The sequence below is a fragment of the Tupaia chinensis genome, unplaced genomic scaffold (genome assembly GCF_000334495.1).
Source record: "Tupaia chinensis unplaced genomic scaffold, TupChi_1.0 Scaffold000182_1, whole genome shotgun sequence".
Classification (NCBI taxonomy): Eukaryota; Metazoa; Chordata; class Mammalia; order Scandentia; family Tupaiidae; genus Tupaia; species Tupaia belangeri.
The window spans coordinates 2,772,649-2,791,470 of NW_006159657.1; the positions used below are offsets into that span (position 1 = coordinate 2,772,649).

At 42.5% G+C, this 18,822-nt stretch overlaps 1 protein-coding gene across 1 annotated transcript in view; it reads right to left on the reverse strand.

Annotated features, from left to right (window-relative positions):
* The window catches only part of TXNDC11 (thioredoxin domain containing 11), a gene marked incomplete at its 5' end in the record, with an annotated part of 70,636 nt that overhangs the window by 36,993 nt on the left and 14,821 nt on the right, over positions 1–18,822 (reverse strand). The window contains 2 exon segments of the mRNA XM_014587069.1: positions 6,454–6,547; positions 14,640–14,769. Coding sequence (XP_014442555.1) covers positions 6,454–6,547; positions 14,640–14,769 — 224 coding nt within the window.

Sequence of the window (18,822 nt, forward strand, 5' to 3'; positions counted from 1 at the left end):
CCTCCCTGTGTAGACTCTTTTACTAAAATAGACACGATACTTGTCTGAGATGCTTTCAGCCAGGTGGGTTAGTACATGATTAAGCCTTTACAGACTTTAAAATTATTGCTACAGTCACACACAACTATTTGGCATTATAAAACAAGCACTTATCCTTATTCTCCTTCCCTAAATTTACAAACAGACAAACTGAACACAGAGAAATGAAATATTATGCTCCAAGCTAACAAACACAATCAGAGCAGACAGAGGGTAAGGACCAGACACTGCTGTCTCTTCTGCCACCACTTTGCTTCCCTTTTGTAGGAGAGATGAAAAACAGGATCAAGATGTGCTGCAAATTTTCTGATTTAAAAAACAGTCTTAGGACCAGCAGTTGGCATAATGGCTACATTGCTGGACTCCCATGTCACTGACCGCAGTTCAAGTCCTGGACCCAGTGGCTTAAACTCACGCCAAGTGCATGTGCGTGTGTGCCCAAGATCCCGAGAGGAGAATGGAGGAGAAGGGATTGCGGCATGGCCATCCCCCCACCCCTGGAGGGTGATTTCTCGATTTCTGTCTCTCTGTCTTTCTGGCAAGTGTATATGTCCTATAGCAAAAACCTCTCAAAAAAAAAAAAAAAAGAAAAAAAAGAAAATCAGTCTCAAGGTTGGGTCGGCAGGTGGCAGATGGTGTGGTGGTTGAGGCACTGGACTCCACATGGCCAACCACAGTTCGGGTCTTAGACCTGGAGCTTGCTTTCTCGAGAACTTTCCCTCTCTCTCTCTGGGAAACACACATGCCCTATAGCAAATTAAAAAGTGACAGTAATAATAATAAATAAAATTAATAAATCTTAGGGGGGGTAAAGTCTTGAGGCCAACTGGTGGCATGGTGACTAAGGTAGCTGGATTCACCACAGAGCCAACCACAGTCAGAGTCCAGGACTCCTCAGCTTGAGAAACATGCTGGGCACATGTGCATGCGTGCCAACGATCTCAAAAGGAGGGAGAAATGGAGGAGAAGGGATTGCAATGTGACCATCTGCCATGGGAAGTGCTAACTTTCTCTCTCTCTCCAGCAAGTACACATGATCTTTGGCATAATTTTTTAAATAAAAAAGAAAAGAAAAAGTCTCTGAATGATAGCTATTAGAACATAGCATGTTAGAACATAATGAAATCATAATATGAAAAAAAAATTAAGTAAGCACCTTAAAAACACAACTCCTCTACCAAGTTGTCTTTAGATAAAGGAATAAAGAAGCCTATCTGCCAACATCAAACGTGAAAAGGTTCCAAGAGGAAGGGGCTTTACAGTCTGGAACGTGAGCAGTACCACAGAGTTGCTCCTTCAGGCGCTTGAAATATGCAGAGATGGCAGCCCGCAATTAATCATTCAGCACTTTGAAATGAACATTAATGAGAGACATGTAAGACCTACTATAAAAAATTAAAAGGAAGGTTTAAATAAATGAGTAATCATGCTGTGATCCTAGAAAGGGAAGCTAAATGTTAAGAACACATCAATTATCTTCAAGTCAATTTATACAAATAATATAGTTCCAATCATAATCCAGCCAAAGACACAGATGGATATAAAAGAATATCCCATAAAACGCAAGAACTGGAGGGAGCAGCGTCCAGACTTTACCACGTAATAATACTTACAAAGCAAGAACATAAATTATATTTACTCATTTAAAAAACTGATACCTAGACAAAGAGAAAATACAGAAAGAGACACAATTGCATGGAAGAATATAAATACTGTGATAAAGCAGCCATCATCAAGATAGAAAAAAGAAGTATCATTTATAAATAGTGCTTTTTTTAAGAGAGATTTTTGCTATAGGGCCCACGTGCTCGCTGGAGAGATAGAGAAAGAAAGAGAGATAGAAAGCCAGAAATAACCCCCCGGGGGGGATGGCCACACTGCAATCCTCCATTCCTCTTGGGACTTTGGGCACGTACACGCGCCCGGCATGAGTTTTAAGTTGCTGAGTCTGTTACTTGAACTGTGGCCAACTACGTGGGATTCCAGTGATATAACCATTACACCATCTGCTGGTCCCTATGCTGTACATTTTAAATCAAGGTAAAACCAGATTGCATAAAGTGCTAAGTAATTTTTAAATTTAAAAAATAACATAAACTAGACATCAGAATTCTGAAAATAAAATAAATGAAGGAAAAGAATCAGAGACTTAACTACCTGAAACTATAAAACTGGTACATTTTTTAAAAAGGAGTAAAAGGGGTAGAAAATAAAAATAATGGGAAGAATTATAACATGATGTTCCTGCCTATCCCACCTGCATAAACTGACAGATCGTTAAGGTTAGGACATCAACAGGTAAAGGACACTGGTCACAGCTAGAGGGGACAAAGGGAAATGACTAAAACAACAAGAGAAAGCAGTTACTATGACAGCACTGAGGTGGTAAGTGATTTTCTGAGTTCTTTCATCACAATGTATAAAGATATCAAATGTTAGACAAGCAGTCTCAAGGGGGTGGTAAGGCACTAGAACCAGGTCTGACAACGCAAGCCTCGCACCCCAAGAGGCAGGAAGCTCTCCTGGCATGCCCAGGGCCTAGTTGTGATGCTTCTTTTGTGGTGCTTCAAATTACTAGCAGACTGACAGCCAGCTAGCTTCCAGAACAAATGCAGAGCTCAGGGGGTGTCCAGGCTAAGTGGAAGACCATTCTTTAAGGGAATCAATAAGCAATGTAAAGTCGTGTGCATTCTGTAAATGCCTGTGGCTTGCTGAATCAGGGCATCTGCTTTTTACCACAACCTTTCTTCGATTCAGTTCTTAGCCAAATGTTAAACTCGCAAAGGCCTGGAGTTGTGTACACAATCCACACAATACACTAACCTAGTATTTACATTTGAAACTGTATCATTAAAGAAAAAGTATGCACCAGTTTCTCTTACCACACATCTGCTGTTAATAACAAAGATGCGGAGGTGTAACCTACTTCAGAGCAGGAGACAGAAAAGGAGGAAAACATTCAGACGCCAGAGGCAAGATTTATTTTAGGAATCCTATATAGTCCATGTGTTTAGGAAATCACCTTTCCAAATTTGTTGTTTCCTTCTAAAAATAATTCATGAAGCTTAAGTGGGGATTTAGCCACAAATAATGAGGTGAAACAGGAGTAATTCAGCTACTGGAAACTTAAAGACCCAACTAAAATCACAGAAAAAGAAAAAATGTAAAAAGGTTAATCAGACTACATATACTATGAGCATATTTTTTTCCAAGAGATTTTTGTCTATAGGGCACATTCACTCACCAGAGAGAGAGAGAGAGAGAGAGACAGAAAGTGAGAAATCACTCCCTAGGGGGAATGGCCACACCACAATCCCTTCTTGAGGCTCCATTCTCCTGTAGGGATTTTGGCACATGTGTACATGTGCCCAACTTGAGTTTCAAGTCACCAGGTCTGGGACTCAAGCCACAGTTGACCACAGGGGAGTCCAATGTCTTAACCACTATACCACCTGCTGGTGCCAAGCATTTTTTTAAAATTTGCCAGAGCATACTTATATTCACCAGAGAGAGACAAAAAGGGAGGGGCAGTGAAAAAGCACCTTCACAGGTCATGGGCACGCCTCAATCCCTTCTCCTCCATTTCTCCCTCCTTTTGCGGTCTTGGCATGCACACGCACATGTACGCGCACAAACATGCATACACAGACACACACACACAGTGTTTTTTTCAAGCTGCTGAGTCTGGCATTCAAATTGTGTGGTCAGCCACGTGAGCTCTAGCCACCCTAACTACCACACCACTAGCTGGCCCAAGAACTTTCCTGTAATCATTTGTCAAAATACGTGATTTGACCAAGGAAGTACTTTTCGTACCTGAGTAATTTTTAACTATTTATTCCTTTTTAACCGTTTTAACATTTTATTCCTATTTGGGGCGTGGTGGCGCCCGCCCTATGGCAAAACATTTTATTCCTATTTTATCCTTTCTTTGGCTTAAAGGGGGAAAAAGGCTATTGTTTTACACTTGGAAAGTTTTAGAAACTTCTGAATGAGAAAGTAATTTAAAATGAGTGATTTATTTCCCATTAACATGGCTCAGCAGCATACGATATGAGCTAAGCCAACAGGAACACTTCCTATCACAATCTTGAAACAGCCTCTTCAGCCCAAGAACTTGAATGCTACCACCATTTTAGTGAATGACTCCAGGTTACTATTATATAAAATCTTAAATGAAGGTCTTTTTGTAGGACTTTACTTAATTTTCCATGAAGAGCTTTGAATGTCTGTTTATTTAATTAGGTTGGCAAGATTTGTTTTCAAAGTTTAAACTTTGATTCACCAAGTCTTCTGAGACTTTCAAGCGGAAAGAAGACATAACTTATACAACAGTGTGCTCTCCTCCCTCAATGTCTCCTGGACAAAAAATGTGAACACAGTGGATTCTCTGTGTACATAAGCCTGAGGCAACCAATATATTAAAAAGGCCAGTCATATCATTGTCCTATGGGTTAACAGTATGAAGCAACGTAATACCCAGTAATAAAAGGAGGGTTACATATTTTTGGTTGATCTACTGGGGGAAGAGGATACGGCCATTAATCTGACCACTAGCTTGGCAAATACCGATGGAGCTATGTGCCCTGCTATGTGTCAGCCACTGGAAGACACAGGGTCCCTGTCCTCAGAAATCTGAGTCTGGGGAAGAAGACAGACATTAAACAAATCACTTTATAACTACTGCACATACATAAGTGCAGACTGTGTTATGTGCTATGAAAGAAACAGGGTGTATCAGGTTTTGACTGGAGAGCGGAGCAGTTGCTTAGCTGTAGAAGTAACACGTAAACTACACTCTGAAGGGTGGCAAGTGGCACCCTGAGCCCTAAGAGTGGGGAAGTGGGGTGTATTCCGGGCAGGATTAGTATGTGCAATGGCCGTAGTGTGAGGAAGAAAGGGTAAGAGTGGACATCAGGTAAGGGTCCCCTGGCGTAGTGCAGGTATGAGAGAAAGGGTTTGGACAAGAATGGTAATGAAGGAGGTGGTGACAAAAGGGCAGATGAAAATGTACCCAGTAGAAAATTGACAGGCCTTGAAAGTCAGGATTGATAGAGACAGAGAGAACCTGGTACAACATGAAAAAATAAGTAGGAAATAATGTTTTAATTTTAAAAAGGCTGGCCTGTAGCCTAGTGGTTAAGGGAGCTGGATCCCACATGGTCCAACACAGTTGGACTCCTGACCCCAGCAGCTTGAAAACCACACCAGGCTCAGGTGCGTGCTATGTCCCAAACCCCAACAAGATGGGGAAATGGTGGAAAGGAACTACAGCAGCAGGAACTACCCTCCCTTTGGAGACATTTTCTCCCTTTCTTTCTCTCAGTGGAAAGTGCACATACCCTTTGGCAATTAAGAAAAAAAGTTAAAAAATATTTTTGGAGAGATTTTTGCTATAGGGTGTGTGTGCTTGCCAGAGAGACAGAGAGAGAGAAATCATCCCCTAGGGGGATGGCCATGCCACAATCCCATCTCCTCCATTCTCCTCTTGAAATCTTGGGCACACAAGCGCATGCACTCAACATGAGTTTTAAGTCACTGCGTCCAGAACTTGAACTGCAGTCGACTATACGGGAGTTCAGTGACATAAACATTACACCATCTGCTGGTACCAAAATAATGTTAAAAGGACTCCAATGATATTTGATTCAACTAAAAAAGAGGGGGGAGGGAACCAGCAGTTAGCGTAATGGCTATGTCGCTGGACTCCCACGTAGTCGACCGCGGTTCGTGTCCCGGACCCGGTGGCTTAAAACTCACGCCGGGCGCGTGTGCGTACGTGCCCAAGATCCCGAGAGGAGAATGGAGGAGAAGGGATTGCGGCGTGACCATCCCCCCTGGGGGGTGATTTCTCGCTTTCTATCTCTATGTCTCTCTCTGTCTGTCTGGCAAGCGCACGTGCCCTACAGTGAAAATCTCTCCAAAAAAAAAAAAGAGGGGGGAAAAAGTGTGTGTGTATGTGTATGTGTACATATATATACATATACATACATACATGGATTTGGGAAGAGTGAAACTGGAATTGGGCTTATGCTATAATGTGACATTCCTTCTATACTTGTAAAAACACTCCTCATAGAATCTATCACTAAATTATGATATATATAACTGACACATTCAGTAACCACTAAAAATTCTGACCAAAGCTTGTAACTATACACACACATGCATATGATTATGATAAATAAATTTAAAGTGCAAGATATATAATTGCAGATACAACATGATCAAGCTATATTTTTTAGAAAGCTAAACATTTCAGTACTTCCCGTTTGCTAAGAAAATAACATTAAACAATTAGAAAAGGAAATCAAACAAATGTAAAAATATAATCATAATGATGACACATGCAAAAGGGATCAATATAAATACATTTCTGTTAAGTACCAATGCCAGGATATGAATTGCTTTTACCTTTCTTTAATGAATGTAATGCTGAGGTGAAGAAGGTCAAATAGCCAGGAGGCTGGGGTGAGCCACTGAACTCAAAGTACCCGAGTACTCCAGGCTGCAAGAACAAGAGCAGAATTAGGCAAAGGAGAGGCACCATCAGCTACAGGGTAATAAAGGACGCTGAAAACATGATGTTTAATTTGAGAGTGAATGCACGTTGTTGTATTCCATTTTTAAAAAGCCTAACCACATAAGAAAGGCTGCAGGTTGGGGTGAACTTCCTCTCAAACGGGTTGCAGTTTTTTTTGTTTGTTTGTTTTTTCTTTTGAGAGGTTTTTGCTATAGGGCACATGCGCTCGCCAGAAAGACAGAGAGAGACAGAGAAAGAAAACGAGAAATCACCCCCAGGGGGAGGATGTCCTCGCTGCAATCCCTTCTCCATTCTCCTCTCGGGATCTTGGGCACGCATGCACACGTGTCCAGTGTGAGTTTAAGCCACTGGGTCCAGGACTCAAACCGCAGTCGACTACACAGGAGCCCAGCAACATAGCCATTACACCAATTGCGGTCCCTGAGCTGCAATTTTTTATAGGATAGCACAGTGGTTATATAAAAGAGGACATTTCTGACCTGTAGTGGAGTATATTATCTTCCAACAAAACTAATTGATTATTTCCATAAGATCCGACTTCAAATAAACCAATTGGTTTTCTGACTTAGAAACTGACATGAAATGTTGAATCCTAACATCTAAAAAGGGCCAACAAATAACCAACTTCTCAGACAACTGAAGAAATCAGAAAGACAAGTTACTGAAAATAAGATTTTCCTTTGCCCAACTCCTTCAGAATAGTTTTAACAAGCCAACCTAAAACTGGCTTGAAGTAGCATTATATATTATTTGAGTTCTTAAAATTTCAAACCATTCTGGGGCCAGCAGGTGGCATAGTAGTTAAGGTGCTGGACTCCCACATGACCAACTGTGGTTCGAGTCCTGAACCTCTGAGGGCTTGCCTTCTCACTCTCCCTCTCTCTCTCTCTCTGTCCCTTCTCTGGTCAAATTGAAGAATAATAATAAATAAATAAAATTAAATAGAAAAACTGTTAAAAAAGCATGAGGCTTTCCTATCACAAACAATAAAAAGACAAAATATTGACAAATCACTTAGTTACTATTGGACATAGATAACAAAAACAGATACTAATTGAGAGAAAAAAAGAAAGCTCATTTTAAGTTTTCTTAAATTCTGACCAATCTCCCAAACCAAAAAAACTCAATGGAATAAATTCATTCTAAACATGAATAAACTATCTATAGCAGGGCCGGCAGGTGGCATGGTGGTTAAGGCATCTGGACATGGCTGACCACAGTTCGAGTCCTGGATCTGGCAGCCTGCTTTCTCACTTTCCTTCTCTCTTGCTGTCTCTCTCTGGTCAACTTCAAAAAAATGAAATATAGGGGCCGGCAAGTGGCATGGTGGTTAAAGGCGCTGGACTCCCACATGGCCGACTACGGTTCAAGTCTCGGACCTGGTGGCTTGCTTTCTCACTTCCTCTCTCTCTATCTCTCTCTGGTCAAACTGAAAAATAATAATTATAATAATATTTTAGTAGTTTTCTCATATCATGTTATTTTAAGTGGCTTCATGAAAAGTCAGCATGTGGACTATAAACATGTATTTAGACCCAATTACAATAAGGAGGTTGAAAATAGGCTATTATGGAAGGTCAGCAAATCCTAGTCAGCATAAGAATATTCCTTTCACAAGTGGACAGCCTTTGTAGCACAGTATAGTATTAACTTCAACAGATAGTGTGTACACCCCCTAGTGGCCAAGAGAATAGTTGCCCTGGTGCAACTTGATTTAATAGCACTTGAAGTACTTCTGCACTGTTAATTTATAGCTAGAATATATAAAACTAGATTTACAGTTCTACAAAAAAAGGCATGTATTTTCTCAACATTCAGACAAATTTTTACTTACAAACGATATAATGGTAACACCAAATGACAAGAATTTAAGGTTTTCTCAAAAATGCTCATTTTCTGTCACCTATCAATTTACTATCTTCCCTCAATTCACATACCCCCTCAAAGATTCCCACTTAAATTTAAAATAGTTTTTGGACAAGCAGGTAGCACAGAGGTTAAGGTGGCTAGATCCCACATGACCAACTGCACAGTTTGAGTCCCAGACCCAGTGGCTTGAGAAACACTCCAGGTGCAAGTGTGTATGAGCCTGAAATACTGACAGGAGATGGGCAGGGAGGAACACAGTACACAAGAAAGAGTGGCCAGAGCCGGAAGCCTGGGTGCAGTCCAGTCTCCACCTTGGGTAAATCACCCTCTCTGTCCCTTAGCTTCTTTTTTTTTTTTTTTTTGGAGAATTTTTTCGCTATAGGGTGCGTGAGCTCGCCAGACAGACAGAGAGAGACATAGAGACAGAAAGCGAGAAATCACCCCCCAGGGGGGATGGTCACACCGCAATCCCTTCTCCTCCATTCTCCTCTAGGGATCTTGGGCACGTACGCACACGCGCCCAGCGTGAGTTTTAAGCCACCGGGTCCGGGACACGAACCGCAGTCGACTACGTGGGAGTCCAGCGACATAGCCATTACGCTAACTGCTGGTTCCCCGTCCCTTAGCTTCTTAACTGCTCAAAGAATCGACAACTTCTATGAACCTCACACAGCCGCTGGGAAGATCGGAGGTAAACGTACTTGGAAACCAAAGGGTATTTACCACCGTATAGTTATTCTTCATTTCTTTGTTAATAATGATTAAAGTATTTCAGAACTGACATGTACTTCCAATTTTCACCCTTTAATGTCTTTCTGTGGTATTTCAGTAAGTTAAGGGAAAAACTGTTTTCACAGAGTCTTATTTTACAAACATAAAACTATTGCTAACGATTAGTAATTTGATTTGGCTAGGCTTGAGATAAATCAAAGTATTTCCCATTGGTTTAAAGCTTCTATATATATGAAACTAGAAATGGAAAATTATTAACGATAATATGTATAATTAAGTCACTATGCAGTATATTCTGGATGGGCACTGGACTCCCACATGCTAGAGTCTTATTTTACAAACATAAAACTATTGCTAACGATTAGTAATTTGATTTGGCTAGGCTTGAGATAAATCAAAGTATTTCCCATTGGTTTAAAGCTTCTATATATATGAAACTAGAAATGGAAAATTATTAACGATAATATGTATAATTAAGTCACTATGCAGTATATTCTGGATGGGCACTGGACTCCCACATGCTGACCCTGGTTAGAGTCCCAGACCTGGCAGCTTGCTTATATATATATATATATGTACACACATACATTACATATATAAGGATATAAAGCTTTTTATGAAAATGAGTATTTTTCATAGTGAGATTTCTTTAACAGCAAGCTTTCTTGGGAGAATATTTTTTAGAGAAAAGAAATAGTTTAAGTAGTATCAGGGACAGCTCTGTTGATGACAATCTAACTCACCCCTGGCTCTAGTCACTCACAGTTAACATTCCAGAATTATTGAATCAAGGTACTGTTCAATTTTCATCTTCTCTCTACTTCCCACCATTACATAAACTTTCAACTGTTAGATTGTGGCCTTCTGAGTGCCACATGAAAAACGGTGCTGGAGGGAACCAGCAGTTAGCGTAATGGCTATGTCGCTGGACTCTCACATAGTCGACCGCAGTTCGTGTCCCGGACCCGGTGGCTTAAAACTCACGCCAGGCGCGTGTGCGTGCGTGTCCAAGATCCCGAGAGGAGAATGGAGGAGAAGGGATTGCGGCGTGACCATCCCCCCTGGGGGGTGATTTCTCGCTTTCTGTCTCTATGTCTCTCTCTGTCTGTCTGGCGAGCGCACGCGCCCTACAGTGAAAATCTCTCAAAAAAAAAAAAAAAAAAAAAAACGGTGCTGGAGTGTCTGTAGGAACAACTGTGACCCATCATCTTAAGACTTCACTCAGAAAAACTGAATCTAAATTTAGAGCAGCTGTCCTTAAGGGAGGCAGTTTTGTTCTCCCCCTCCCACCCCCCACTTCCACCACTCAAGGAACATTGGGCAAATCAGGTGATTCTGTAACAACTGGGAGAAGGGAGTGCTTCGGGCATCCAGTGGGCAAAGGTCAGGGGCACTGCCACAAATCCTGAAGAGCACAGGACTGCCCCCACAACACAGAATGATGTGGCTCCAATGTCAACTGTGCAAGATTGAGAAACCCTAATTTAGCTGAATATCCAAAACCATACTGCATTCTAAGCTGCCCCCCCAATTCCTTTAACTTTCCTATTTATCCATCTATTAAAACCACGACAGTGGGAACCAGTTCTTAGCGTAATGGCTATGTCGCTGGACTCCTACGTAGTTGACCGCAGTTCGCGTCCCAGACCCGGTGGCTTAAAACTCACGCCGGGCGCGTGTGCGTGCGTGCCCAAGATCACGAGAGGAGAATGGAGGAGAAGGGATTGCAGCGTGACCAATCCCATGTGGGGGGTGACTTCTCGCTTTCTGTCTCTATGTCTCTCTCTGTCTGTCTGGCGAGCTCACACGCCCTATAGCGAAAAACCTCTCAAAAAAAAAAAAAAAAACCACGACAGTGACTGCTTCTTTGGATCTAGAATGCTGACTTTGTATTCTCTTACAGGGTGTGTATGAAATTCGAGCAGCTTCTTTAGGCTATACTAGTCAGTATATTTCACAAATGCCAGGCTAGGCTTGACTCCTAGTTCTTTCACAAGTAATCAAATACTGTCTCTTGCCAACCAGTTTTAGCTCAGTGAAAAACCCAGAAAAGATGACACTAACACGATAACAGCTACTGGGAGGAAGTTTCTGGGAAGAAGCCATCTCACTGGCTGACAGATGTAATCGAGGGGTCCCACCTTGGCGGCACTCTGGATGCTGTCTTAAAGACAGTCTAATCATCGTATATCATTCTAATTAAAGGGGTTGCCAAAAACCAACAGTGAGTGATGTTACCCGCTTATCAGAGAGTCTGACGTCAACTCCACATCAATACTTGCAGTGTAACTGCTTTCTTCATTGCTATTGCCAGACAGCATGTGTACTCGTGCAAGACAGAAAAAGGGAGCAGGAAGAGGAAGCCTGTGAAGGAGTGTGCTCCTGCTGCATCCCTTCTCCTCCATTTCTCCAGTCTGCCAGGATGCTGGGCTCCTACAGACACGCACCCAATGTGTTTGTCAAGTCACTGAGGCCAGGATTCAAACTGTGTGATTGGCCATGTGCGGTCTGGCTCCCTTAACCACCAGGCCATAGGGCCAGTCCTAGAGTATATCATTTTTTAAAAGAATTATTTATTTAATTATTATTATTATTTTATTTGTCCAGAGACACAGAGTGGGGGGGCAGGGAGAGGGAGAAAGTGAGAAAGCAAGCCACCAGGTCCATGACTCAAACCATGGTCAGCCATGTGGGAGTCCAGCGCCTTAACTACCACACCACCTCCCAGCCCTCACCCTGGAGTATAATCTTTTAAAGTACCGCTAAAAAGTAAATCCAGGGCCAACAGGTGGCATGGTGATTAAGGATGCTGTACTCCCATGTGACCAACCATGATTCAAGTCCTGGACCAGCAGCCTGCTTTCTCACTTTCCTTTTCTCTCTCTTTCGCTTTCTTGCTCTGTTTGCTGTTCCTCTCTGGCCAAACACTCAAATATATATACATATATATATGAATAAAATAAAATAAAATACTTCTTCTTTTGGGGGGGAGAGGTTTTTGCTATAGGGCACGAGCGCTCACCAGAAAGTCAGAGACAGAGAGACAGAGAGCAAGAAATCACCCTCTGGGGGGATGGCCATGCCGCAATCCCTTCTCCTCCATTCTCCTCTTGGGATCCTGGGCACACACTCATGCACCCGGCCTGAGTTTAAGTCAACAGGTCTGGGATTCGAACTGTAGTCAACTACATGGGAGTCCAGCAACATAGCCATTGCGCCAACTTCTGGTCCCCTGCCCCTTTTTCTAATAAAATAATTCTAAAAAAAAAAAAAAAAAATTAAATCCATAGAATGCAAAGACTACACATGAGCCATCACCTTGCTGCTCAGTCATAAATACACACTCGACTCTCTTACAGATGCAACTAGAGAGAACATTAGGAACATTCAGGCAGGGGCCACCAGATGGTGCAATGGTTACACTGCTAGACTCCCACCCACGTGACCATGGTTTGAGCCCCAGACCTGGCAGCTTAAAACTCAGGTCTGGTGCGTGTGCATGCGTGTCCAAAATCCCAAGAGAAGAATGGAGGAGAAGGGACTGGGGCATAGCCATCTCTCCTGGGGGGCGATTTCTTGCTTTCTGTCTCTCTGTCTCCCTCTGTGTCTCTGGTGAGCGCACATGCCCTATAGCAAAAGTCTCTCTTCAAAAAAAAGAAAAGAACAAGAAAAAGAAAAAGAAAAGAAAAAGAAAGATAGGAAACACTGAAGCAGGGCCAGCAGGTCGCATGGTGGTTAAGGGCACTAGACTCCCACATGGCCGACCATGGTTTGAGTCCTAGACCTGGCGGCTTGCTTTCTCACCTTCTCTCTCTCTCACTCTATTCCTCTCTGGTCAAATTAAAATAATTTTTTCTATGATGTCATTTTTGCTAATAAGTTTTTACTTACTGAGTCTACATCCTAGCATTTTCTGTCTTGCCCTGTCTACCCGTTTTACAGATGAGGAAATCCAGGCTTACCAAGGTTAAATAGCTAGCTCTAGGCCACAGCTAACCAGTGACTGGGCTGAGCTTTGACTCCTGTCTTCTTGACTCCTGCCTCTCAGCCAGTTTGTTATACCACCTTCAGTGACTGCCTGTCACCTACTGCAAATCCATATGAAATCTTACTTGTCACAACATGTTGCACTTAAGGGATTAAAAACTCAACCCTGGGGACTAGCAAATGGCATAATGGTTACATCACTGGACTCCCACAATTCTAAATTGTGAGTGAAGTCTAGATTCGTATGATTTTTCTCATTTTATAGTCTTGATTTTGTCGTTCCTCATTTTTATTTGTTCTAGCCAAGGATCAATCTACATTTGTCCCAGTGAATTTTTGCTTCTACCCATGACAGAGTGCATGTGCATGCATGAGAGCAGCAGCCTCCACCAGGTTCGGTCACGCCTGTGTCCCCGGTCCCTCCAGTCCTCTAGCTGGCCAGGATTCTGGGCCCAGGCATGTGTACCTGGTATTTTTAGGCCAACCAGCCAGGGACTCAAGCCAAGGCTCCAGCTCAGCAGTCTAGCACACTACTGATGCACCACAGAGGCTAGGCCTTCAGTGGCTCTTTCTGTGGGACTCCTGATATGTCTGTAAATTCTGGGATGATTTAATAATCTCAACAACACACTTCACGGAACCCGGGTCAGGCAGTGGTGCAATAGTAATGCAACTGGGACCACAGGAAAGGCCCAAGGTTCACGGCCCAGGACCTGCTGTGGACACTGGGCATACACGTGTGCATGGGATCCAGGCCAGCCGAGACAGGGTGGGTTGTGGGGTGAAGACTTCATTGGAGGTGACTCCCCCTCTATCTCTGCTTCTCTCTCTCTCTTTGCCTCTTTCTCTGTCTCTCTCTTCCCTTCTCTCTCTCAGAAGAAATAAATAATTAAACTTCTAAAAGTCTATAAAAAAGTTTATCAGGGGTTGAAGGTGGCAGTGGAGAAACATCAGAGAAGCCATGTTAGGAAAGTGAGGAGACATTCTCTAAATACAACCTTGAAATAGTTACGCACTTAATGAAATGAAATAAAAAGGAACATAGTTCCAGTTCAAAAAAAAAAAAAAAAACAACGAGCTAAACTACAACAGACAAGAAAAACCAGGTATCTCATAATATAATGCTATTACAAGGCATCAAATAACACCCTCAGAAATTTGCAGCTACATAAATACTGTACATTAATTCTCATGTACTCTAAATTAACAGTAAGATGAGCTGAAAGCATGTTGAAAACTCCCAAACAAAATAACAGACAAGATTTTGCAAGTATTCTATTCTCTTAAAACTCACTTGGCCAAATGATCCTTATGATCACTATCACGAAAAGCATTTCATTAGAATTTATCTACAGTGTAAGCTTTAAATTCCGGCAATTCAGAAGGTATTCATAAAATAAACTTTCAAACAATCCAACATGATCTGGTGGAAAGCCTTGGTAACAGAAGAGATATGAAAGATAAGTACCTCGTAGTTTGAGAGAAAATCTAGTAATTCTGATTGAGATGGGATGTAGAGAAGTGGTTTCATCACCCGGCGGACAAACTTCTCAATGTAAACAGCACTCATGGGGCCTTTGTACTCGATTGGTCCAAAACTAGTACCAAAAAAATAAAAATTAAAAAATAAAAACAATACACCGTGCATTAAACTGGTAATGTAAAACTGAAATCATCAACACCACAAAATGAAAATGTCTCACTTAGGACCCATCCAATTCAGGGAGAGGCTGGTTCACTGCTCAGGGGCTGAGCGCTCTAAGCAACAAGGGATACAAGGAGCCATCACCTTCTATGAACTTAATTCAATCACAAACAAAATTTCCAAAGAACACTCATTCTAGGCTCTGAAAAAACAAAACTAATTCCCACAATATTTCTTTAAAACAAAACAAACAGTGGCCCTAGAAACTAAACTCCTGCTATAGGATCTCAAGATCTGAACCACACAATACAGCGTAGGTGGGCAGACTCTGCTTGTACCTGTCATTCTGAAATAAGGAACAAGTTGAGCATTTGGTCCTTGGCCTACTAAAGAGTACTTACTAAATATCTCCACTGACACCTACACAGAGGATCGCTAAATAAATCTTAAAAAACTACCTAAAGTGGGGCCAACAGGTGGCATGGTGGTTAAGGCACTGGACTCCCACATGACCAAATATGGTTCAAGTCCTGGGCCTCGTGGCTTGTTTTTGTTCTCTCTCTCTCTGGTGAGTGCATGTGCCCTATAGTAAATTTAGTAACATTGAGGGACCCGCAGTTAGCATAATGGCTATGTCGCTGGACTCCTATGTAGTCAACCACAGTTCAAGTCCCAGACCCGGTGGCTTAAATTCGCACAGGGTGCATGTGCGTGCATGCCCAAGATCCCAAGAGGAGGGGAATGGAGGAAAAGGGATTGCAGCGTGGCCATCCCCTCTGGGGGGTGATTTCTCGCTTTCTGTCTCTCTCTCTCTCTCTCTCTCTTTCTGGGAAGTGCATAAGCCCTATAGCAAAAACTTCTCCAAAAAGAAAAAGAAAATGTAGTAACATTAATTAATAAAATTAAATAAATAATTCTTTAAGAATCATTTTATTTAACTTTATTATTATTATTAAACCAGAGAGATACACAAATAGAGAAAGAGAGAGAGAGGGAAGGAGGGAGGGGGGAAGGAAGGAAAAAGAGTGAGAAAGCAAGCGGCCAGGCCCAGGATTCAAACTGTGGTCAGCCACGTAGGAGTCCAGCACCTTAACCATGATGCTACCTGCCGGCCCCAGTAATTATTTTTAAAAACTACTAAACTATTTAAAGTATTATTGCAACAACAACAAAATTATATGAAGGTATAAAGTTAAGGCCTTGTATGAAAAACATTTCAGTTGTGCTTGATTTCAGTTGGGGATACATGGGAATTTGATTTAGTATTGTTAAGTAATACCACCATCATTCACTTATCCTGCCAGGCAAATCAGAGTTCTTACATGGCTCTCTCCACTCTCACACGCACATTGCTCATATATGACTGAGTGGTAGATAACTGGGGCAGGGATGCAGTAAAATTCAGCAACTGCAAAATCACCCCTCTCAAAACAGAAATTGACAGTAAGCTTATTGTTAATAGCAACAATAGGCAGAACACAGTGAAGAATTACATAAATCCTGAGTTCACAATACTCTAACACATGGTTCCAGAAATTCACATAGGTAACACGATGAGATAAGCACAATAATTCAGTGTGCCCTGCAGAATATGATACTGAAGGAATAACAACATAAAAAAGTAAAAACAGCATTCTATATGTACAGCTGGGAAACAGAGTTAAGATTTCTATCAATTCAAAATTCCTTGGGTAAGGGCCGGCAGGTGGTGTGGTGGATAAGGGTGCTGGACTCCCACATGGCCAACCATGGTTTGAGTCTCGGACCTAGTGGCCTGCTTTCTCACTCCCCTCCCCCCTGTGTCTTTCTGGTCAAATTAAAAAATAAAATGAATGAATAAATTAATAATTCTTTAAAAAAAAAAAAAAGAAAGAAAAGAAAAGAAAGATTCCTTGGGCCAAAAGGTGGCATGGTAGTTAAGGGCACTGGACTCCCATACAGCCGACCGTAGCTCAAGTCCCAGATCTGACAGCTTGCTTTCTCACTTTCCCCCTCTCTCTGTCCTTCTCTGTTCAAATTTAATTAATTGATTGATTGATTGTCAATAACATAATTCTTGAGACTAGCAGTTAGCGTAATGGCTATATTGCTGAACTCCCATGTAGTCGACCACGGTTTGAGTCCCAGACATGGTGACTTAAATGCACGCCGGGCGCGTTTGTGTGTGTGCCCAAGATTCCGAGAGGAAATAGAGGAGAAGGGACTGCAGCGTGGCCATCCCCCCGGGGGGTGATTCCTCACTTTCTGTCTCTCTGTCTCTCTCTGTCTTTCTGGTGAGTGCATGCATCCTACAGCAAAAACCTCTCAAAAAAATTTTTTTTTTAAAATATTTCTATCAATTCAAGATTCCTACAAATTAGTTAGAAATCAGCACCACCACTTCCAATCCCCTCACCACTCACTTTTTTTTTTTTTTTGGGGGGGGAGGATTTTGCTATAGGGCACGTGCACTCACCAGAAAGACAGAGAGAGACAGAGAGACAGAAAGTGAGGAATCACCCCCCGGGGGGATGGCCACGCTGCAATCCCTTCTCCTCCGTTCTCCTCTCGTGATCTTGGGCATACAAGCACACACGCCCAGCGTGAGTTTAAGCCACAGGGTCTGGGACTCAAACCATGGTCGACCACATGGGAGTTCAGCAACATAATCATTATGCCAACTGCTGCTCTCACCACTCACTTTTTACTTAAAGAATTATTTTCTTTAACTTTATTTATTTTAATTTGACCAGAGAAGAACAGAGTGAGAGAGAAAGTGAGAATGCAAGCCGTCAGGTCTGGGAATCAGACTGCTGTGGGCCACGTGGGAGTCCAGAGCCCTTAACCACCATGCCACCTGCAGGCTCCTCATTTTTTATCTATTTTATTTATTTATTTTTTTTAGAGGTTTTTGCTATAGGGCGCATGCGCTCACCAGAAAGACAGAGAGAGACAGAGAAACAGAAAGTGAAAAATCACCCCCCGGGGGGATGGCCATGCCACAATCCCTTCTCCTCCATTATCTTCTCAGAATCTTGGGCACTCATGCACACTTGCCCAGTGTGAGCTTAAGCCACCATGTCCGGGATTCGAACCGTGGTCGACTACATGGAGGTCCAGGGACATAGCCATTACACCAACTGCTGGTCCCTCATCACCCATTTTTAACTTAAAGAAAGAAATCCAAAAGCATCCAATAACCTGTTTAGCAAAAAGGAGCCAATCAACCTATTGGGTTGTCGGAAAAGTCATGATGTATTTTTCTGTTTTTCTATGCAAAAATGAGCCAAGACTTTTCCAACAACCTAACAGAAACCTCATCTACTCACACAAATAGGCCTTGCTGAGTTTTCTTGTGTGATGTTACAAGAATACTGGGACTTGTAAAAGCTACTGAGACCCTTGGGCCAGAGAGATGGCATGGTGGCTAAGGTGGCTGGATCCTACGATTCCCAGATCTGGCGGCTTGGAAAATATGGCAAGCACATGTGTATCTGTGCTCAAAATCTCGAGAGAAGAATGGAGAGAACGGACTGCAGCATGGCCATCCTCCCAGGGGACATTTTCTCTTTCCTTCTGTCACTCTCTGTCTCTCTCCAGCAAGTGTGTATGCACCCTATAGCAAAAACAAACAAACAAACAAACAAACAAAAAACTATATATAGGGACCAGCAGATGGTGTAATGGTTACATTGATGATGGACATCCACATGGCCGACCATAGTTCGTGTCCTGGACCCAGCAGCTTCAAACTCACACCAGACACATGTACATGCATACCCAAGATCCCAAGAGGAGAATGAGAAGGGACTGCAGTTGGGAACCAGCAGTTAGCATAATGGCTATGTCGCTGGACTCCCACGTAGTCGACCGCGGTTCACGTCCCGGACCCAGTGGCTTAAAACTCACGCCAGGCGTGTGTGTGTGCGTGCCCAAGATCACGAGAGGAGAATGGAGGAGAAGGGATTGCGGCGTGACCATCCCCTCTGGGGGGTGATTTCTCGCTTTCTGTCTCTCTGTCTCTGTC